Source organism: Helicoverpa armigera, chromosome 23 (assembly GCF_030705265.1).
Source record: "Helicoverpa armigera isolate CAAS_96S chromosome 23, ASM3070526v1, whole genome shotgun sequence".
Classification (NCBI taxonomy): Eukaryota; Metazoa; Arthropoda; class Insecta; order Lepidoptera; family Noctuidae; genus Helicoverpa; species Helicoverpa armigera.
Window position 1 is genome coordinate 7954540 of NC_087142.1, and position 24542 is coordinate 7979081.

The 24542-nt window shown below is 34.5% G+C and overlaps 1 protein-coding gene across 2 annotated transcripts in view; it reads right to left on the minus strand.

Moving 5' to 3' along the window:
* Positions 1-269: 269 nt before the first annotated feature.
* The window catches only part of LOC110373728 (fibroblast growth factor receptor homolog 1), an 83712-nt gene continuing 59439 nt past the window's right edge, over positions 270-24542 (minus strand). Inside the window, exons 3-15 of one of the 2 annotated variants that reach the window (XM_064040848.1) lie at positions 11182-11335; positions 9306-9430; positions 8336-8629; positions 7800-7991; positions 6421-6641; positions 5807-5942; positions 5241-5497; positions 4696-4936; positions 4262-4451; positions 3963-4074; positions 3512-3705; positions 2927-3064; positions 270-2366 (exon numbers count right to left, since the gene is read on the minus strand). In XM_064040848.1, the coding sequence (XP_063896918.1) occupies positions 2162-2366; positions 2927-3064; positions 3512-3705; positions 3963-4074; positions 4262-4451; positions 4696-4936; positions 5241-5497; positions 5807-5942; positions 6421-6641; positions 7800-7991; positions 8336-8629; positions 9306-9430; positions 11182-11335 (2459 nt within the window). In that variant the 3' untranslated portion in view covers positions 270-2161. Of the gene's footprint in view, positions 2367-2926; positions 3065-3511; positions 3706-3962; positions 4075-4261; positions 4452-4695; positions 4937-5240; positions 5498-5806; positions 5943-6420; positions 6642-7464; positions 7668-7799; positions 7992-8335; positions 8630-9305; positions 9431-11181; positions 11336-24542 lie in introns of both variants that reach the window. The other variant, XM_049837543.2, reaches the window with a different exon arrangement.

The window sequence follows — 24542 nt, forward strand, 5'->3', positions numbered from 1 at the left end:
ATTTAAATTCTACGATACCAATACTGCCCTCTATCGGCAGTTGTAAATAACTAAGAGAGAGGTTCTTTAACTTAGGTTCGTTTGCTTCTTAATAAGTACCTCAATTTGATCATAGATGTCGCTTCAACAAATATTCTCATACATTTTCTCACATTACATACTTTACGATTATGATCGACTTTTTCTAAAGATTCTTTATGCCTAGTTCTTTGTTTGAAGGAGCTTACCTAGTAGGTATTTCAGTAACTGGTAAAAATAAAACCAGAAAATACATTCGCACTATAAATCTTTATTTTATTATAATTATTACAACTCATTTTGACCCACACATTATCCATCAAATATACATACAAGGAGCGCCAAAATCATTACTACAACAATATTCGATTATTTTATTCAAGGCACATCGACATTCAAAATAATTGATTAAAAATATATAATTTTAATTAATTTATAAATACCAATAATGGTGATGTCATACATATTATATTTAATAGTAGAAAATATATGTTTTATTATAATTTTCCCATAATGCATATAAAATTCCCATTACGACTTCCACTACATTTAACAAATAATTTATTATTTAGTGGAAGTCATATCAAACACATTTTCTCAACTTATAAAATAACTCTCATTGCATAAAAATGAGTAGAAAATTCCTATCTACTATTTACAAAATAATCTCATAATAATTTCTTTCTAATTGGTTACACAAGTATAATTATTGCAATAAAATAATTAATTAAGTACGTAAAAGATTTGGTGGTGAAATGCATCCTTTACAGACAGCAAAACTAAAATGTGTCTGTAATTATTTAACAACTAAAAGTCGGAATAGGAAATTCCCATTAACAACGTGAAAATGTGGACTTACCCCGTTTCCACTGACAACCAAAACATCAATTTATCATTAAAAGAACGAAACTGTTCGAATCTTTTGTGCAGTTGACAGCTGTAAATTTTCAAGAGAAAAGATTGACAGGACTGTCAACTGCGACAAAAAACGATCAGATCATACCGTAAAATTCATAGTGAACGGTAAAAAAAACTTAGATTTGTGTTGTTGGTGTCCTGAGTGAAATGGGAAATAATTCTATTATTCATTATTGTAAATTACTACAAAGTGTTGTCTCTAATACCTAACTCAATGTAACAGCCATAATATTTTGTGATTTATGCTAAAATACTTAAAAAGACTCTTAAAGAAAATAATTAAAATAAAAAAGTCGACTCTCCGTTCTTACAAACAGACTAGATGTTACAAATTTTCATTTTCAAAAATCGCCCCTTCATAAAAAATGCTCTAAAACTTCACAATAATATTTTATAATACAAAAAAAAAAAAACACAAACTTTGGTACTAGGATATTTACAATTAACCCCAAAAAGGTTTTTATTCCTATAATTATTTACACTCAATATTATGCAATACTTTGTTTCGCATATTGTGTAAAGCCTATAAATAAATATGTAGGTAATCTAATTATATAAAATAATCTTATATAGACTATGTCATGCTGGGTGCATCGACTTTAAAAGACCAAAGTATTCTTGCTGAGTACCTAGACAAATAGGAATTTCCAAAGAAAATTCTACAATACTTAGATATAATTTCGAAATTCTTCGTCATCAACTTTCTTTAAAATGCTAAGGATTTTTGTGTTGTAAATAATGGTAAATAACATACAAAAGTCAAGTCCATATTACTAAAAGGACCAGAACATTGGTCCTACTGTCCTCAACAATACTCGTCAAAAATCTCAAATCATTGTAATAATCTAACTATGAAAATAAAACACGATTATCATTGGTGGGTTCATTTAAGTTCAGCTATTCATTGGGAGTAGCTAAGAATCCTCTATTTCTTCTCTTCGTAACTGTTGAGTGAAAATCTCATAGAGTAATCTCAATATTAATTGGAGAGCTACCAGTTAGCTTAAATAACTTTCTACCAGGATTTATCATCAGGTCTCATCTCATCTCATCTCAGAGATCCAATTCAACATTTAACGATGAAAAAATCACTCATTTCGTTTCATTGTCAATTAGTAAGACACCAGTTTCACTAAACTGAAATACTATATCATCAAATACCATTTAAATTGGTACTTTATTCGTACTAATACTGTTCTTCTTTCCACCATCATAATTCAAAAGTCTATTTGATGAAAGGAAAGTCACTGTCACTCTCGTCACCAGAACCGTCGTAACTTGAAGGTGGAGTGTCCAGTTGTGGTAGACCGAGGTCCAGGTATTCCTGGTTTGCAGTCACTGTGAGGATCTTGTCCAGGTCTTCGACGAGCTCCGTGAAGGAAGGTCTGTCTCCTGGAGAGAAGGACCAGCACTCGCGCATCAGCATGTATCTGTGGAAGATATTTTAATTTATTATCACAAGCAGTTGACCAATATCCATGTAGGACCCGGCTGAAATGTTGACGCAATCGTTGATGAAGTTGTACAGAAGAAAATTTGTGATGAATTTTACTTAGCCTAAACAAAGGGAGTTTGGAAAAAAACAAAATTATATACCCAATCTCTTTGAGCAATGATTAAAATCTTATTCATAAGTTCCTATTGTCTCAAAAAGCCTTCAGAATTCATAATCATGTTCAATTTTAGCTTAAGGTAAGGGTAAGGGTATTCTGCGTGAGACCACTCATAGTGCTGCGGGTTGTTCGAAAGAGATACCGCGGCCCTGGTACATAAAAGGCCTATGACGGAACACGACGGTTTTTAGTCAGTAAGAGTCTGACACTCCCTCACCGCTGCTAACCCACAGCGGGAGGGGTCATTTGATGATTTTTAACGTCGGAAAAAAAAAAAGACCACTCATAGTGCATTTTCAAGATAAGTAGTATAAACTAATTATAGTAATCTGAACTAGATGAAGAGAAGCAAATTACTCAAAAGAGGGTACACTAACATTTCAAGACTACAACACGGAGGCTTCTCCATCCGATGTCCAGCGCTGAGATGCTGGTACATGTACTGTCCCGGGACAGTCGGGTACGGCGTCCCGCCTAGAGTCATGATCTCCCACAGCAACACGCCAAATGACCAGCTGGAAATAAAAAGACAATAATAAGTAAATACAATATGTACATCAATTTCTGTGAAGAAACCAAAGCTCTTGTGTCTTTATATTTCGGAATTGGTTTCTGACCAAAAGGTCTCCCACTTTTGAAGAGTGAGAATTTAGAAACAGACGAACACAGACGATTATTTTCTTCAACCTAACCCATCAGGTCAAGGATCTTTCAATATTGTGGTACGTGCCTTAATGGATAAAGTATCATCGCCACTCCTGTGTATTTCGATGTCTTCGATCCAAAGTAAATCGTAACAGATATACCACCGATCCAAAAATAAGATTAGGCAACTTTTACTGCATTTAATAATATTAAGTTTCTTTTTCTGTTAATTTATGAATAACATTCGTTTTAAGTTTAGCATGTACAGTCAATTTAATAGCAGAAATAAATAATATCGAAAAGTTATTCGAACTTACACATCAGTCTGCGTAGTAAAAACTTTATGGTACAGCGACTCTGGAGCCATCCACCGGACCGGCAGCCTGCCTTCTGTCTTCTTCCTGTAGTAGTCATTACTGTGGACATCCTTGGCTAAGCCGAAGTCAGCTATCTTGAGGATACAGTCGTCTGAGACCAGCACGTTACGAGCGGCTAAGTCACGGTGGATACACTGGAAAGAGATGGGTGAAGAATTAGATTTGAAGATGGAGAAGAAGTACATAATAGGTAAAACCATTCATGTAATGATTTTAAATGCAACTGAGGAAATGATGTTTGAACCTCAAACACCATAAAAATTTACAGAGACTCTTCCGATTATCACAATCATGACTCTTAAACCAATTGGTAAATGAAAGTGAACTTAACAAGAAACCATTGGCGAATATTTTTTAGACAAAATATGCAAGATAATAGTTGAGAGCTTACCCGTCTGGACGCCAAATATTCCATTCCTCTTGCTACTTGATATGAGAATGAGACTAGATCTTTCTGAGTAAGCGTTTTCTTTTCTTTTAGTTCTTCTGTCGGTGATTCGTATCTGTAAGTAGAAGATTTTTATGATAAGGCTCGGTTGAGATTTTAATAGACCTGATGCTTCCATTTTTACATGATGGTGTAACTACATAGTTGAACTTAGTTATATGGATTACTAGATTTACCAGATCAGTTTTTGTTTCTATCAAAATTGTAGCGATTATTTCATCTATAGAACGAAGGAGTCTTACCGATTGCCAGGTCGATGATTCCTCAGGAACTCCCTCAAGTTTCCATTGGGTGCGTATTCAACAATAACATAAAGTGGACCGTCTTGTGTGCAGCAGCCGAGCAAGTTGATGATGTTCACATGCTTGCCGATCATCTTCATCATTTCCATTTCCGAGACCAGTGCCATCATCTCTGCGTCCGTGTGGCCCTCTGGAAGATTAAAGGCGAATTTTAGAATGAGACACAGTCGTAGAAGTCTCTTATAGGCATAACAAAAAAGGTGTAATTTGCGTTGTAACGTTATTTACTAAATCAGCGGAGCTTATCATTTACAACAGTTAAAAAGTCTGGGTATAATAAAGGAATCTAAATTCTATTCTAGTCAACAGCTACGTATTTCCAAACTTATTATGTATGATATAATCTGTATCAAATCTTAGTTATAAAATCTTACCTTTCAACATCTTAACAGCAACAACAGACTGCATTCCCGGCTTCAATATACCAACACATTCAGCCTTCACGACTTTGCCGAATTCTCCTTCACCGAGCACCTTCCCCAAACACAGGGATTCCCTCGGCACTTCCCAGTCTATGTCCATCGGAAGCTCGTACTCTGACATCATCATGGAATCGCTTGTCGTGTTCTGCACTTGCGATAGCTTTTGTTTCTCGATCTTCACTACTGGCATTAGCTGTGGGTTGTGGAACGGTTGGTTAGTTATATGATACATTAGTAATATACTGAAGTGAATTTCATGATTAATAGCTATCCTATTCGATGTTTAGTGAGAAAGTGAAATGTGATTGTTACTCCACCGATTGAAGTTAAAGCAATGAAGGAGACACTTTTATTTGATTCTAAATGTTTCCGCCATATTACTGAAAATTGTTACCATTGTACAGATTGGTAGCGTTACCTTTGTCCTTTTTCGATTTTGGGATGTCAAAAACCTTAGGTTCTACATTAGCTAGGTCACTACATAATATCATTCTTACCAAAGCTTCACCAGTAGCCGTCGGCGAGCCATTCATCTGCGGCTTCTCAACCGTCACCTTCTTTGTCCAATGCGTAACAATCACTGCTCTCGCCGTCTCTATAGCCAACTGCTTCTGCTCCTTCTCTCTCTTCAGCTTCTTGCATATCATGACCACTATGATGGCAGCTACGAAGAACATGGCTCCGAGGACTACAGTAAGTATGTTTATGAGGAGTGTGTGCTTTCCATGGTCGGGGGCTTCTTGTACTGGTTGTGCTGAAATTGGGAATTAAATTGTTAGAAAACTTTAACTTATGTTAAAAATTATAGAGGGTGTTACTTCTGCAGAATAGACTTTTGGATTTCAGAGCCATATTTTCTACCTGGTCAGTTACTATCATATTGTTTTCTACGTGATTGATATGAAATCCTACTATATTTTTATATTGTGTAGGAACCGAAACAAAGCTAGTAACACCAATTTATTAACTGTCATAGGACATGATATGGCATCGTCTACAACCGCGTATGCGAGCTTACATGGGTCCTAATATAAGTTTAACTTGATGCTCTAAAAATACTTACATTCCAATACAGTTAAGTATCCTTTAGCAGTAGTATTGCCCAAACTGTTAAGGGCAACACAGACATACCATCCTTCGTCATCCTTAGTCACATTGTATATTGTGAGTTGTTCTGGTTTGTCTGTTGGGTTCTCACTCTGAAAGGGTTAAGGTATATTAGCAACAGAAATATAGTTGAATGGTAAAAATCGGTTTGTTAGTTTATCACTCAATAAGTATTTGTGAGAAATCATGCTATATGTAGATAATTTTGTAAATCACGTAAATAATTAATAAATAATGCTTTTAACTTAAGCTTGGTTTATATTGCAGCTGTACAGTTAAGTAATACTCTGATTAAGTTATAATATAAGCAAATAATGTTGAAAGAAGTATAAAATAACTAAATCAAAAATATGCTTCAAACGTGGGTAGGTATAATAATAACATACGCCCTAGATCACGTTGATGATAAAAAACATGCTCTAAAACAAGCCGAGATCCTCAAAACAAATCTAAAACTAATATTTATTATAACAGAAAGCGAATGATACAAAAACATAATACATAAAGATACATTACAAAGTTCTATAACAAATCATGCAACACCCCATGCGTTAGTGACAGTTCCCTCACCGTGACAACTTTGCTATAATCAGGATAGACCACAGACTCCTTGATCAAGGCGTCAGTATCTATAGTTTCATTGTATATGTACTCGTTTTTAGTGAAGTACATCCAGTATTGTGAAGAGTGTAAATCAGTGAGGAATTGACAGCTGAACCTAGCTGTGTCACCGACTACAACGGTCAAGTTTTCAGCGCCTTGAGTCAACACTGGTTTCGCGTACAAACGCTCTATAAAAAAATTGGGGTGTTAGAATTCAGCATTGCATTTGCTGGCATATAGTATAGACTTTTACTCTTAAACATAATTGCAAAAAAAGTTATATCTTCTCTTGTTAAAATTAAGATTCAACAGTGTCTTAAAGCTATATTTCTTTAACATCATTGTTATCATCCTAACTAAATTATTCACATCTACTTTAGGAATTCTTGAATTCCAAAAAAAAACAATCCACAAAAATAGCAATGTTTGAATTGCAACACTTGGAACCAAACTAACGGAATGTACTGTTCTTTTCTACGTTTTGCAGTTTATATTCGTATTGAATCAAATACTTGGCGTGTTTGAAACGCCTACTGTTTAAACCAGACTTAATGTTAACGATTTGAACTTTGCTTGCCTTTAAAAAGAAGATAAGCTTTCGTTAACTACATTGATGAAATTCTCTCCTGTTAGTAATCTTGTTGCTAAGGTGAATCTTTATTTTAATGAGGATACTAAAAATAGTGTTAAAATAACTGATGTACAACATTAACCACCACCAAATGAAGACCTTGACCAAGTTAGTAAACCGACTCCTTTCTACTTAAACCAAATAGTTATAACGACATGTGAGACAGTTTTGATTTGTGAAAAACCTTAACCAATGAAGTTACTACAGAAACTTATAATATACTGTTGATGTAACACGTGAACATGAAATTAATCCAGATGAAGATTGTAATGATCTATCCATGAGTGCAGATTAAATTAACCTTCAACCCTAACTAAAATTGACCATCACCAAGTTGACAGTGATATTGGACCAACACCGAGATAAAATAATCAAAAGACCTCTATAACATCTCCCGTAGGTATTGGCATATCACTGGGTCCAACTTCAGCGTCTTTCGCAGTATAATTGGCTGGTCTGATCCAGTACAGATACGGTTCAAGATCTGAGACTGGTGGACAGGATAAAACTGCTGTGTCGTTGACCAGAACTGTCACGTTACCGGGGTAACCTTCCTTTATGTATGGCTTCGATGGGTAGCGTTCTATAAGAGATTGCCTAATCAATTGTCGTGAAGTTGTGAAAATTATAATAAGTTTCCTTGACGAAAAAATATGCCATATAATCCTTAAGCTAATGAAAGTGTTAATTAAAAAGCTCCAACATAAATTCTTACCTTGTATATGAAGAACAACAGTATGCTCGATACAGCCAAGAATATTACAGACAACACAAGTATAATTTCCGTTGTCGGCTTTCGTCAGCTCGTCCAAAGCCATCGACCATTTCCCATAAGACGGTTGGAAGAACACCCTAGATATTGGCGTACTCCTGTTCTTGTACCAAGTAATATTAGGCGTTGGGTTCCCTGCAAATGTTTTACGATGTAGTAAACATGGTTCTGGCTATTTCGGTGCGGGCTGCATTAAAGTTAGTGGAGTAGAATGGGAAAGCAGACTGCTTGGGGACGAGCCATTTGAGGTTAATGTAGGAATAACATTTACTAAAGTATTTATAGTATGCACAAAAAATATTCAAGTAAATATTTATAAAGACGACAAATAAGGAATAAAACAAGAACTGAAGATGGAAAAGTACACATGTGCATAATCAAAAACGACTTAATCCAAAATATGACACTAAACACAGCATCAAAAATAAAAGCAACAAAACACGATCCTAAAAACATACGTCAATAAAAATATTTATTACCTTCTGCAGCACATCTCAGTCTTATGGAATTCCCAGCAGGTTTCATGTCCATTTTATAAAGTTTTGTAGGGTGCTTAAAACGGGGAGGGAAATATTCCTGTTTTTCATCAACGTGGCCGTAATTTGGATGTTCTTTTTCATCTTTCTCTCCTTTCTCATCAAGATCTTCGTCCTTTATAAATCGTTTGCTGTCTGTGATGTTATCGTCTAACGTGTTGTTCTCAACTAGTGCTGCACTTTTGATTTGTGATAGCGTTTCTGGAAGTGCTCTTACGCCCATGTCTGCTTGGTAATCTGGAAAATTCCAAGTATATTAGGTTAACAAGACTTCAGTCAGGGATGATTTTCATTCATGCTTACATCTCGTCGAATTCTGCACAATTTAAAATAAAAAAGAACATGTAAACAACATTAAATAAAAACCCAACACGACACAGGAAACCGCTGGTTATTTCGATCAAAATTTAAGTGCATCCCGTGTCGTCGAAAAAGCTAACGTGATTTTAAAACCGAACATTGCAAACATTTCTCCGAGCGATGCAATATTGCTGCAACCCCGGAATCCGGTGCACACTGTTTACACATCTGGATGACCAATAAAGACGCCAATAAAATATAATATTAAAATAACCTCAGGGCAAAGACACTGAAACAGCGATGAAAATCCGTGTTCAAAGTAATGCTTATGCATTTGACATTGAAGATTCGTAACGCGAACCGTTTTATTGTTTACAGATTGTGCAATTTGAGAGTTTCGTGGAAAACTTTTCTATTTTAATGTTTGCTGTTTTCAGGAATCATTTTCTAGGAAGTTTGTTTACTTCTTTACAACTTGTTACTGTGACTTTTTCTATGCTAACTGCATTATGTTTATTGTTTTCTTCAGTTTCGCTATCATAATGGGCTTTATGTACACAGTATTTGTCACACACGTTTGCTAAGAGTTTGTAATTTGAATGAACTAACTTACCTTCCATATCATGGGCACCATTATGTTTCAAAGTGAGCCTAATCGTCATCTCTTTTTCATTATCATTATCAGTCTTACAAGAATAAAGCCCAGCATCTTTGGCTCTGAATCCTTTTATTCTTAACCTGAAACAATCATTTTTTATTGCATTAATATTATCCTTGTTGAGAAGGTCATATAAACTGAAAAAAACTGGATAAATTGGCGAATCCAACATGTTTGGGAAAAGGCTAGGCAGTTGATGAATCATCCATTCAGTAGTTTACGTTTGTCTGTTTGGTGGTGTGAAAACTAATTATAATTGCTAGCAGTAACACTTGAATAACATAAATGAAATAATCTTGAACAGAAGATAACCAACGTCATATCGTTTTATGAGGATTCTTTGCCACGCCAAATACGTGGCCAGACCAAAATACATTTTATCCACAAGAAAGAGTTTGGCTTGAAAACTTTTATATGAAGCTATAAAGTTTGGTTTGAGTTGGAGTATAAATGTTGGCTTGAATTTCAGTTCATCTTTAGCCAAATAAAGGTAGATCAAATAAAATGACTGAATGAAAAAAATGGCTTAAACCTTTCAAGTTCTAGTTAGACTAGGTCAGGTTTCGGTGTAGTGGTATCTTACACTTATTTATTTCGTTGAGTTTGAGTAGGTAACAGAAATTGATTTGCAGACTCAATTGCTTACACCCTAACTGAAAGAACTAATATAAATGGTCGTGTTGATCTTGAAGAATAAGCACTAGTTGCTGTTGATTAGAAAACAGTTTCAAGCACGTGCGTCATTTCTAAATACCAACCTACACTAACTTAAAAACGAACATCAAAACACTAGCTCTGACGTATTCATTCACAATTTACGTGATTAATACGAAACATAATTTTGATCGACAATGTTTTGAAGCGCTTCAAATAGAAACTCATAACTCAGGCCTGCATTAAAGCTTGTATTCAAACTTCTCTAAATATTGTTACTGAATCACGGAGTAAGGAATGATCAGATATGCCATAATAAAGGTAGGTCAGGCGCCTTCTTCTGGGTCAAATTCGTACGGTGGGCATGACTAAAATGAGCAGTTTCGAGAGAACTAACGAGGTTCGTTGAGACATCTATCAACCATTTTTGGTACTACAAGAAATGTTCGGGTCCAATGAAGGCGTATAAGAGCGAAAACAACGTTCCTCGTCTTCCACTGAATAGCATTTTGTCGCGCTGCTTTCTTAGGAGATTTTCCGTTATGACACCTCCGCAAGTGATTTTGTTCTCTATGTTACTGAATACATTGCTTACCGTTTCTATGTCTCTATTTCTGTAGTTCGCGAAATTTTCGATGTTATTTCGAGTTGTACTTGGAATAGCAAGGTAGACTTTGTTGGATCCTGCTTGAATTAGCTGAAGTCTTTTGTAATTGTTTTTTTAATAGATTGTTTATGAAAACGGAGCAAAAATGAGCTTGTGTTATTATAAATTGCAGCGTTAATTATTCTTCCTTTTAATTTTCTATGGTGTAAAATCTTAAAATTCAGGTTTTTAGATAATCCATTTGGGTCGTACATCGTACTACACTACATTTCAGTAAGCAAACGGTAAACAATTTGGATATGACTTTGTTTACCCACTAGTCAGAACTGAACTAAAATCAGAACTGATTTTACATTTTACAAAGTAAATATAATTATAACAGTTACTGAATCAAATGGATCGTTATTTTAAGTAGTAAGTAGTTTATTTGTTTAATACGTAAGTACTTGATCGCGTAGAGCCTATACCTATCAATATTGTAATGGAGTATCTATATATAGGTCCTTTCACAATGTCTTATGCCAAATATTTCATCGATTTACTTATTTTTATCCATTCAGTATAACTCACCACTGCCTTTGCTGGACAACTCTGCTCTTCTGAGTATCGACCAGCAGTCCATCTTTGTACCACAGCACTGAGGACTTCTCTCCGTTCGGCTTTATACCGCAAGTGAGCCGCAGCCTCTCGTTCAGTGACGCTTCTAGTGTTGTGTAGTCTTTGTCTGTAACAATCGATATAGGAAAATTAAATTTAAATAATCTTTTGGAGCTTTTGGCGCTCTGGTTTGCGACTGTCGAGTGCTCATTGAGTCATTGCCCATTTTGAATTAGGATTGTAAAGTTTAAAAATACAAACATCCAAATTGGGAACCTCCTACTTTTTGGGAATTCAGTTTAAAACAGAATAGACAAAATAACTACTAAAAACGAAAACTAATCGTTTCTCGGTCGACGGTTGAAGGATTCATTTAAGGTTTTACATTACAGGACATTATACATGCATAAAAAAACTCCTGAGAAAAACGATAATTAGGACAACGCCATTTCGAAGTGCATCGCATTGAATCCCGTAAATAAAACCAACATCTACAATTTAACCGCATAACCCTACGAATGCGTACGCTTATATTTTTAACATACACCATAAAATAACGAGAATAAAGTAACCCTTTAGTGCAGCGTTCTCAGCTCATAAAGCAAACCCTTCGCGTGCAGCTAGTGAATACGAATGACCACTCGCAAGTTTAAAAAACAAAACATGTTTAAAATTAAACATTAAAAAAATGTTTACTGCTCTTAAAATGTCGATTAAATGAATATCATTGACTTTTGTTAACAATAAACGAAGATTTATTGTGTTTGTTTTGTTTGAGACTTATTTAAAATTTATTAGGTTTGACTTTTGATGTATTTATTACTGATGTTGGTATACAGTCCTTTGTTCTTGTGAATCTAAAGCAACTAGAGACAATACTACAAAGAAGCCGGTGTAAAGTGAACGTGTTTATAATTTATGGGGCATACCTTACCTATATGCAATTTGCTACTATAATATCAAAATGATTTTCATTCTCTATTGAAACATAAACTGCAACCAATTTTGTGTCTGAACAATCTTATGAGAGTCTTGTTGTAGAATAGGTTTGCTGTAAAATTGCTTCAAAAAAATAAACATTGATAGCTACTGAGTTACAAGGCCATGATGAGTCTTGTGACAAAATTAAAAACTTATTACATAAAAATGACCCCAAAACAATAAGGTTAACTTGCAACTTTGACCAACAATTTAAATTTAGCCCAAGAAAAAGCACCCTACCCAAGACCCACGACCCAATGCAGTTTAGAAAATCCATTTGCAACACTTGGAACGTTAAAATAATATACAAGTAGATTTATAGTGTTCAGGTGTCCGAACAAACTTCTATTTATAAGCACAAACGTGATTTTAATGAGCATTGACGGGTTGGTTTTTATTTTTAAGGACTTTTACTGTAACGACTTCGACTTTCGCTTTGCAGTTTAGGGTTATTCAATAGGGTTGGCTACTTTGAGAAGTTTTCTGCATATTTGGTGCCTATTTTATATTGCGTGTTTGTGCGGACCTACAAAGTGGGCTGTGAGATTTTTTTAGTTATTTTTGTAATTGCGAGATATTCAACTGTGGTTACCAACTGCTGGGTCTTGCTACATGTACCTATATCGGTACCTACGATTCTCAGATCCGAGTGAGTACCTTTTTTGGTTTAATTTATCAGTAATAGCCTTAATCATAGTTAAACTACGTACTCACACCTATTCATTACGAAAATAGGCTTCCTAAAAACTCACGCACGGATTAATAAGATGTTTTTACAAAAACTTGATCAGTATTATTTCTTTGTAATTTACTTTATACTCTCATGTGAAGGTGTACCAAAATATCTTCAATGATAAATATTTTATATCGATATATTTCAAATGAATCAAATTCAGACGTCACTACGGACAGACTGACTCAACGTTGACGTATATAAAACAAGTACACAAAAGAACGACTGTTTAGTTTTTCATTTACGCATTGTCAAATGCAATTTGATTTATTAGATTACGCATGCTCTTGCGATCCTTATTAAGAAAACTGTTAAGCATTTAAGTAGGTAGTGTCAATACTTAAGTGAACAAAGTAAGACAATTATTTTGAAAATAATATATTTTATTAGCCTCTTTAAGGAGAAAGTGGTCACTTATGATTTAAAAATCGAATTAGGTAATTACTTTACATTTTTGTCATTGATTTTTTCATGTAGTAAATGCTACAAAAATATGATCTATTTACAGCTTTACAAAATTATAGAAAATATTGAGAAATCAAAATACAAAAGTATATTTTGAGACTAAAATTTGTAAGTACTCAAAAAGTATTTTTAAATAAATAGAGATCAATTGTGGGTTTCATACAAATACACTGCAGTTTTACAATGTAGCGTCTCTTTGTTTCGCAAGTGGTCCCGGCTGAAATTTTAACTGCCATCGAGATTTGTGGCCTGTGAATTATGGCCTGTGCTAGTGATGGGCACGTCGAGTTTGTTTTGTCGATATCGATAAATACGTGTAAATCAATACCAGTTTATATAAAAAAAAGATAAATCAGTAATGGTTTTAACGGTATGAAGTAATGTATTTTTCTGTTTAAAGATTATCTATAATTAACAATTCTGAAAAATTATACCTTGTGAATTATAATAATAAAGAATAAGTCAATAATAGACTACAAAACTAGTCAATAATTTTGAAAAATTAAAATAACTTTTTACGATCGACAAACAATCTACAAAAAGTATCGACAGTCTACTCTACAACACTAATCTTTTTGCGAGCTTCTTAACCATCGATTTAGTGGTTGCATATGTTCAGCAGATGCAAGCCCTTGCAGCCATGGGTCACAAAAACATGGAAAGTCAAGCTTAGCGTCATAAAAGATTTCGTATTTTTAAAAACAATAGCCCCTAAGAAACGTGGGAAAGGTCGATACAAATGACCATTTTTGGGTTGGGTTAAGTTTTGGTCATTTCTTATTTAAGACAAAAAAAAACCATTTCAAAGATTTTCTAGCTCTTCTGCTATATCGAGTTTCGTTAGTTCTAAACAGAAATATGTAGATGGATAGAGTAATTTGATAATATCAATAAAAGTGTACCTAACCTACAGGTTGTGTTTTTTATCCCAGATGACACACATAAAAATCCCTTCGAATTTTGGTAGTCCCAAATTATCCCGATGGCAACAATAGTCCTATAATTACCTCATTTTATGGCAACCCTTCATTTTGACACTTGAACGCCTATAATTTCGAGAAACAATGGAAACTGCCTAATGTTGTGTGTTGGTGGTCTGACTGACTTCGATTCCAAAAGGACTCAAAAGTTTTCGAAACGCTGACGACAACTATATAATCTCAAATAAGGCATTTTTTTGTGGAAATGATCAAAATGATCCTTCCCGCTGTGGGTGCACCGTGAGGGTGTGTCGGACTCTTGCTGACTGAAATCCACCATGTTCCTTCTTAAGCTTCGCAGCATATCAAATGCCTTAAATAAGCCGACTAATAGTTGGCATGTAACTGAAAAACAACTGAACTGCTTCTCAAATCTCAATAATGATTGTAGTTTAAGATTTGTGCTCGATCTCGGTGCCCTTAGATATTTTATCTTCAAAATTGAGTGACATCGCGGGTAAGGTAGTATCAATTCATAATTTTATTAATAAAACAGATTAGAATAAAACAGCTCTATATTATACATAAGCGTTTCTTTTGTATGAACATTACAGATGACTTTTTAATTGCTTGGAACTATGCCAAAAAAGATTTTCTTACGTGGGAGTACCTACATACAGCGTTATTTTATATTCTTAATGTATATCAAGTACATAACGTTTATTTGATCAAAAATATTTTATGATGAGTTCAAAAAGTTCATTTGCACTGAAAAGTCTAAAATATAAGTCGGTTTATTTCTCTTTTTAAAACAACTTTTGCGATCTAATTACTCTTTTAGAGTTTGTAACTGTTTTGAAAATTAAAAAGCGTATTCTATTCTTGCAATAGCTTTGATGTGCAGTTAATATTTTTACTGTGTTTGTAATCATTTTGAATACCAGTTTTTTTTTATAGTGCCAGTATTTTGCAAAAAATTTTGAAACGCGAACATCCTAATTTTAAAGCATTTTATTTATAAGTAGGTATATGTTTACAAAAAAAACATTCAATAAAGTAACTTAAATAATATTGTAAACTATCGACATATTAATGCATTTTGTATTATGTAGGCCAATGATATACGTATCTAAAAATAACTTCAATTTCCGTATCTTCATCATGATTCTTTCATACTTTCATGTAATTTGACTTTTATTGATATTAATTTTTCTATTATATTGGTAGAGCGACGATTGTTTCATGTTTTTTCAGAAAGAATGAGTCTCTGTCTGACTCTGTGTTATTTGTGAAACATGTTTATATTTCTGATTGTGTGAATCAATTTATTTACGAGCAGATTTTGGGCTTTAGGAATATCAAATTTTATATCGATGGTATAGTGCAACAACCATAGCCTTAAAAAAACTCTTCAGAAAAGAGTTTATTTTTCAGATTTTAAAGGACATTTTTTTCACAAAAGTTTTAGTATTCTCCGTGGTTATTCATACCTGAATAACTAATTTCCGTACTCGAATAACAGTAGCCCCAGTGGGTACTGTATGTTATTCTGACGGATAAACTGTTTTGTTGTTAATCTATCCACATCCTTAGATTTATATTTGTGTGAACCATTTTTTTTTCTACAAAATATTTTCTATACCAACGCCCATGCAACAAACAACGCCTCCACTCTAACAGTACTACGCATTACAAACAACGATCACAAACGCATTGTTAATCAGTTAATCACTTATTAATTAATGCGCTTAACCATCTTCTGTTGAAGGTTACATTCCGAAGCGACTTCCTCTTCCTACTTCCATACAGGAACTGATTGTATGGTTGACTTATATGTAGGTATGTGGGATATCCATCATTCATTAGGGCTGTTTTTCTTAAAATTACTTGTTACTTTGAAAATTGTACATAAAAATTCAGTAGTCAGTTGTTTTAAGAGAACTAACGCTTATACTTTCAATGTACTACCTTAATGTTAAGAGTTTTAAACTGAAGACTAAACTGTAGGCTGTCAGTTGGCTAGTTTAATTTGAAGGTAATTGTGAATTTTAACTTTTTATTCAGTCTGATATCGGTTGGATATCATTTGCTCCATACTAATTTTTTAACCTGATCAAACTATTGGCTTTCAAACTTTTCAAAATTGAGGTTTTGAAATAAAATTTTCTTTCAGCAGTGAAAATATGGCTATGAAATACTGGAAATGTATAAAAAACCCTATACGTATGATTTGATGAAACCCGCTATATTCAACCCACAACATCGCAAACGATATAACCTCCCATCATACAATTAATGAACTGAACAAACCTTCCTAGTTCAAACGTGCAACTATTTCCGATCCCTTAGGGCAGAGCTGGTACATGACCATTATATTGATGGCACCAACAATGGCGGACGCAATACATCATATTACCTCGAGCCTTATTGAGACAACGGTTTAAGGGACTAGACACGAGATACATAATAAATTGCGGGCTTTTTGGGTCAGGTGTACTGTTATAATATCAAGGTTTTTAAGGTGATGGGATTTGTGCAATCTATGTTCAATGATGAAGACTTTTCATATACATATATAACATATATGCAATTATCTCCAATTTTGTAAGACTACGCAAATTGTTGGATTTGAGTAAACTAGCTGTTCTCAGCGGTTTCATCCACGTCTTGGGTAAACTTTCCGCAACCGAGTAAAATGAAGCCTATAGTGCTTTTTAGACTCTTCGATATCTACATATATTATGTACTTATGTGTACAAAACATTTAAATCTGTAGTAGATAGTCTGACGGAGCTACTTTAGTGTTTGGAGTAGATATTAGTAAGTCTTCTTTATGTAATTCTTCCTCAATAGTAAATACTACCAATATTTATTTATCCTATACTAAAAATCAAACCCAGGAACTCGAAATTTGAAGCTTGCGATGTGGCAACATAAAATTCACCGCCAAACCGCATCTTGCCTTTCATATCCCGAAGTTTATCATCAACATCAATCGTAACCAGATTTAGTTTCTTTTACATTTCCTTTTGTCTCAAATATCAAAGAAACTTCGACTCTATCGGAAGAATCAGGTCTTTTGTATTGTTCATTATGAAATAGGAAATATTAAGAAATATTTATTAACTATCTCAAGCGTTAGGTATATTTTCAAACCTCGAACACATGGAAATGTTCTAATGTTTCAGGTGAGAACTCCAAACCAGACCTAAGTAATTCTTTGTTACTTACTGTTTGTTTTTTGCTTTATTTTCTAATTTCAAGCATACCAAAACATTTCCCTATAATCTGAAAACAAATTCTCTCTTCCAACATTACAAACACTATCATCGTCTATGACGTCAGAAGCCTGCTTTCTATCTCCACTAAACTGTTTACCAATCTGCCCTTCAAAATCAGTGCTCAGTCATTAAAATACAAAAAACCACTTAAAACAACCCCTAAAAATAAAACTGCGTATACGGCATCAAGTATCAATGTCAAGCCTAAACCGATACTCAGACTTACACACGTAACTCTGCGGCCACGACACAAATTGCCAATGAATTCTCAACCTTATTGCCTTCGAAATAGAAGCTAATAGCTTCAATGTTGATGGTTGGTTTCCTGGTGATGTTTTGAAGAATATCGTGTGACATACGTCATATCGAGTGCGTTCGTCTGGATGTAGAAATAGCACGGTTTCCTGTGATTTTACGGTTTGTTCATAATAATGTGACGTGGGGTTCGAGATTATTGAAATAATTTGAGAAGACAATCCCCAAGGCGCGTGCTAGAGATCACAGTTCAGTAGCATTGGATTTTAACCGTAAAGAGAGGTAATGTATCCTCTGGCAACACTTATTAATAGAGTTGATTTTAAAGACGTCTGACGAAGTGTACCTACTTCATGAGAAACTCATCCATGTATTTATTTATCTTTGCAAAGAATTGCTCTGAAGATTTCTGTAATTTTAGAACTATACTATTATGTTTCAAACGTAGTTTCTAGTTCATTCAACAAATCTGAACTGAAGTGAAATTCCGTTTACCTCCACACACCAGCTTTTTATGTGATACTTTTCAACATATTATTAAATTAATCACTTACTATCTAATTAGCCGGAGTGCCCAATATTTGTTATGACAACTTCAAAGCTCAATCCGAGATATAGGAAACTATTAACAAAAGTAGATTCAAAAGATGAAAAGAAATATTTTTAATTCCAACGACTTGTCGCGTCGGGAATATAAAAATATTAAAAAAGACACACCGCTACATCCGTTTCCTGTTCGGATTTCGTAGTTTGCGCGTGCGCAAGCTTTTTCCCAATTAAGATGGCGTCCGAAGGCGGAAGCGCCGTCGTTCATAGTAACCCGATACGTCATTTCCGTTTAGAATATGACAGTTGCGAAATTTGAATTTAAACGATGACGTGTAATTTGACAGGAATGTCAATTTGTTACCGAATGTCAATTTGTTACAGAATGTCAAATATGTTCGGTTTGTGACTGTTATTTTAAATTTTGGCACGAGATTGCGAGACACAGATGGTTTAATTTTGAAATGTAATATTTTAATTTGCTTTGGTAAATATGACATTTCGTTGGCTAAACATTAACGCTGTGTTTGACATTTAATGCTAGGTTAGTCAAGGAACTTACAAAACCTAAATACATAGTTAGAAAGCAGGTAAACTTTTGAAATGAATAATTTGTCACATAAATACTTGTACAACGATATTGATGTTGTACATTTCCGAGTTAAAGTTTATGCAAACATTTAACTTCTAACAATTACGTAAGGAAAACATTGCACATTTGAGCTTTACAAATACGAACGCTAAGTAACTTTTTAGTTAGAACATACAGTCAAAGTAATTTCCCCTTTAAACGTGTGAGAATACCAACAAAGGGTATACATAGTTGTTGAAAAAGGTACCTCTCTTCATACAAAAGAAATTCTACAACATTCTTGAAGAGGCAAAATCTATTATTATCTTTTCAGCTGCTTCAAGCAAAAACTTCATCATTATAAATAATAGCAACAGACCTCTACTTGCATTTCTGCTAATGGCTGTACCTTTTTTGCTACTGTTCGAACTTTTTCTATAGCTTCCAATTTTGGCGCGAAGGGTGGGCCGCCATCTTGAATTTATTTATAGGCGCACGCGCACGCTTCTTTTAGTTGCGTTCAATTAGTTTGATTTGTGGGAAATCAATTTCATGGAAGTCAAGAGTTTTTGGAAAGCTATAAATATTTCTTAATATGAAATCTGGAAATGTTTTAAGATGCAATCGGCACCACAAAACAAGAGTTCAAGCCAAAAATATACTTATTCACAGATTTATCAAATCCTGAAAATTTGTACCATAAGGAAGAACCGAAAGAAACATAGACTATAGTAATATAGATTGGGAAGAAAGTAATAAAACAAAACTTCAATCACTCAAGCCTGTGGGTTTACTTGCGCAGGCACAGCTAACAATGAATGATGTTGCCCACCCACTTGATACAACTAATGATAGAGATAATAGCAATAAAAGTATAAACGAAACATAGGAAATAAACCATAAATCTTCTATCCCACATCCCACGAATTTATTTGTTCACACTGAAGTTGGGAATTGTTGTAATTCTTTTGTAATTTAACGAAAAGCTATAGAAATCTTTTCTATAAATTCTGATGACAATTATGAAAGACAAGTGGTCGTAATGTTGTAATGTATTATCTCTGTTTCCTGTTGTAAAGTTTTATCGTAGTCCGATCAGTGGTTTTGGCGTGAAAGACTAAAAAGCATTCAAAATTGTTTACCTTTCAATATTAGTGTGTGTGATAAGTAGTCTATCTATATCTCATTCATCATCTGCCTAGCCTTTTTCAACTATGTTGGGGTCGGAATCCAGTCTAAGCGGCTGTAGCTGAGTGCCAGTGTTTCACAAGGAGCGATTGCCTATCTGACCATATCAACCCAGTTACCCGGGCAACCCAATACCCCTAGGTAAGGCTGGTTGTCAGACTTACTGGCTTCCAACTACCCGTAACGACAGCCAAAGATGTTCAAACGACAGCTATGTCTATGTCTGTATCTATATGTATATATCTGTATATGTCTTTAGACTAACATAAAGGTTTGCAGCTATACACGAAGTATTTTATGCGTTTACATCTGTAATTAGTCTTGCGTGTGGGCAAGTGTTAACAAAGTTATTTATTGACCTTTTGCCAACGGAAGCTTGTGCTCATAATAGTTAATCTGGTTTATTCACTGTGATATCATTCATCTTGCTTGTTAGAGCTTCTGTATGTCCATCTAGGTGTATGTTGGTTTCTTTCTCCTTTATTTTTTTGGTAGCTATTATTTATGCTTTATGAATAGTCTCTCTTTACTTCACCTTTGGTTTCCTTTTAGTTTCTACAAGCAAGATTCTAGTGCCACCAGAATTTATTTCTTCTCTTTATACATCTACGAAGACATATAGACCTGGTCTTTGTCTTCAAATAGAGACAGGCACCATTTTCTCAGAATCCTTTTCCGGGAACAAATATAGCTTAGCTAAGAGTAGGTAACTCTGCAAATACTTAAATAGCGGGTCATATAAATATACAAAATTATTCTCCCATTGCAATCATTAATTAATCTACTGATAACTATACTGTGTCTATGACTCAATTTCTCTAAGTAACATTTTGGCAGGTTAGCCAACGTTTTCTCTAATAAACTAATAAAGTGCACGTCTGTTTCTGGAGTAAATTCGTCCTCTAAATTGAGCGAGACGTATTAGATTAACTCGTGCGCAACTATAGTGATACAAGTAATTAAGAAGTCCCAGTCGTAGATACCGAGAACTTTAATGTATCATTTTCTTTTGGGGTTTCTTACATCATTTATTCGCTTGAAATAAGGTGTTAACAATTATGTATGTATGTTATCCTCATGAATCTTTGTTATGTACCTAAATAAAAACAAATTAGGTACCTACTTTTAAGTACCGAAAAACTCTAGCCCCAAAACGATTACTCCATTCGGGGTAGTTTTGACGATGTTAATTCCCCACTGTCCAATGCTTTTATGCATATATGCAAGTTAAATGGATATGTAGGTGCAAAGGAAATACGAATTTCAATTTTATTTTACTGCATTACTTTTAATTTGAGTGGGCCTTCTGACCCATTTTGTACATACAAAGTCTTTCTGCGCAAACGCATGTAGGCGGTAACATTTCGCTTTCTTGATTTTGTGGACGGGATCGTGAAAGCGATGTTAATGTAAGCTGTAACGTTGATGCGAACAAACATTAGAAATTATCTTTCGGTAGAATAGATTACAACCGGATTTAATTAATATGCTCGTCTAGGATGAAAAGAGGTCTAAGGTAATTCAGCTATATGCAGAATCTGAAAGGTAATACTTTTAACGTCGCATATAGCAATCCAGACGATTCAAAAATTATTTGAAATATAACGCTTCGTATAAACTCGTATATTTACCTAAGCCTTCCTCACGGATAATTGGTGAAACCCATTATTTCAATCCCAGTAGTTTCTGAGACAGATAAACAGACGCAGTGAAAAGCTTTGTTATTTTTTAATATAGTAATAGTTTCTTCAGAATCCAGTCAGCATTTAATAATCCCATCAAATTCAGGTAAACCACCCAAATTCCGCCAAAAATCATCAGCCCAAACTCATTTCTTTCTTCCTCTCAAAATATTTTTCTAACCAAAGGACATCGGCCGTCCTGTTAGCTTCCTGTATCTATTTAAATGTCGTCGACTATCCCAATACTATAATGTTCGGTCGGAAGACATTAGTCATGGACTACTTAGCTTCTGAAGATGTAGTGATCCGGGGAACGATGTTGGTAAACCCAGGATTATTGGTTTTACAAACGGTTTTTGATTTTTGGTGGTAGGCATGGGAATTTTTTAGGTTGATCGATTAGGGTGTTTTCATGTTGGATTTTGTAGATTTTTTTTTACTTTTCTTTGCATGTAAAGTGAATCTGACCATTTGTAAAAATTGATGTTGGGTATTTATGTGATTCCAAACACATATAGGAAAGGAGATCTAGGGACTTGTTGCAAATAAGTACTATTAACTGCTCGGATGCTTTTCTTATCTTAAGACGAGCCTTCTGCTAACAACTAGGTATCTTATCTAGTCTCCAGAAAGCTATGGAACCGTTGCCTGACCAAAACCTATGAACCGACCATCAATGGCGGTAATGCGCACGATTTGCCATAAATAACAACACTAGAAATAACAGATCCACAATAAAATTAGATACTTAAAGGCTATCAAATTGGAAATCCATAAAATTTTATGGTGGTCCACAAAATAATAACATGCACTTTACTGTTCATTTTATTACAATAATCTGTTTTCAATAACTTTCTAGTCGCGAGTAACTTGATCTGATTTAGTGCATTTGTTTGCTATGACAATAAAATGCTGTTGCAGTATTTTAAGTGTGTTTACAATGGACCTCACTGAAGTGTTTAGGAATCACGTGAAGGAGGAAATTTATTGCTTGGTAGCCTAGTTGAACTTTCTGCGGCTAGTCTTTAGATGGGTGGCCAAACATAGATTTAGAGCAAGACTTTGAAGCTCCTGAAGGAATCTAGGAAGTGCCCAAAGCTTCTGTAAAAATATAAGAACTAAGTGACACGGTAATAGTTACAACTATAAATATATCGTCATTGATGATACCAGTCATCTGCATAGCCTTTCCCAATTGGATTGTGGTCAGCTTTCAGTCTAACCAGTACTCAACTAACACCAGTTGCAATCCAGTTCCATATTGATAAACCACCAATGACATTAAAATAGACCTTCTGGATTCTTTGTCATACCACCACTGGAGTATAATAGAAATGTTCTGTCCTTACCCCGACCGTGTTTATCCGTACTGAGGCAAAGCAATGAGTATATTGTCCGTTTTACCAACAGGACAAGGTGTTCATTTGAATAATAATAATGGCTAACTGATTGTTAATGAGGTAGTATCTGTTTCTGGATGAAACCGGTTTACGATCGACAATTGTATTGCAGTTTGTGGCGTCTTGGATTCTAAACTTAACTGGGTTTGTAGACTTTTGGGCGACAATGTTCGTTTGTATGGTTGGTGTATTGAGAAATGAGCGTGTTAATTAAAATTATCTGGCAATTTTTATTTAACAATGATTTTTATACATTATTTTTATGTCTTTTTCTCGAGCTTCGGTAGTTTTGTATAGGCATTTATTTACACGTGAATAGCTCCGAAAGAAAAGCTTACCTTTTGTGAGATGAGGTTGAACTTTAGAGTTACTAAGTGACCGCCGTAAAAGGAAATGTAATTTCCGAGGAATTTATAAAAAACTTTTCTTAGTAGTATGAAAGTTTATGTACCAAAATAATGTAGCTATGCTATTTTAATACATTGTCAAGCGTAGCTAATCAAGCCTGTTTATAACCTGTTCTTAATCAAAATTCTCTTAGAAAGCTCCTAATGCACTTTAGATAGCTCAGACCTCTCCATTTATCAAATTCCAAACGACTCTAAATTGAGCGTAAAACGGGAATTTGTATGAAATATCGAGCTTTCTTATCCAATACTGGGGATTATAATCTTGAGTTAAGGTTGCACACACTACCACAAGGCTTTTGTGATATCTTATCGAGTGGGAAGCAAGTATACTAATCTGACTAGCTCTAGTGTCAAAGTTTTCTCAAATCTGCTTGCATCTGCAATTAGGTCTTGAATATTTTTTTCCGGTAATGGATCCTTTATCTGGTTAATAAGATATATATAGATTTGAGATATTTGTTCTTTAACTATCTGCATTATTATTACTTCACACATTTCTTGAGATCTATTTTTTATTGTTATTCTGATGTACGGGCTATTTTACAGCCAAGTTTAATAAAAAGTGTTCATCATTATCATCATCATCATCTAACTATTTTGGGCTCGACTTCCGTTCATCATTATAATATTAGTGTAATTCTGAAAACCTAAGGTTACCTCAGACGTACGTATTCACAAAGCATAGTTAGTGTGTGACCCACCCTCAAGATAGTATACGGAAGCAGGTTTGATCACAATAGAGCCTGAGGCATCTTGTGCAGATAAGCCGACTGTGAATAGAGATGCTAAGGCCTATGGGCGATTATTGGGCCATTGTGAATATCCAGATGTCTTACTATGAAGCTTAGCAGGGTTCAGTAGCTTCAATTGACGTTTAGCTTATCTATTGAGCGTCGCTGCTT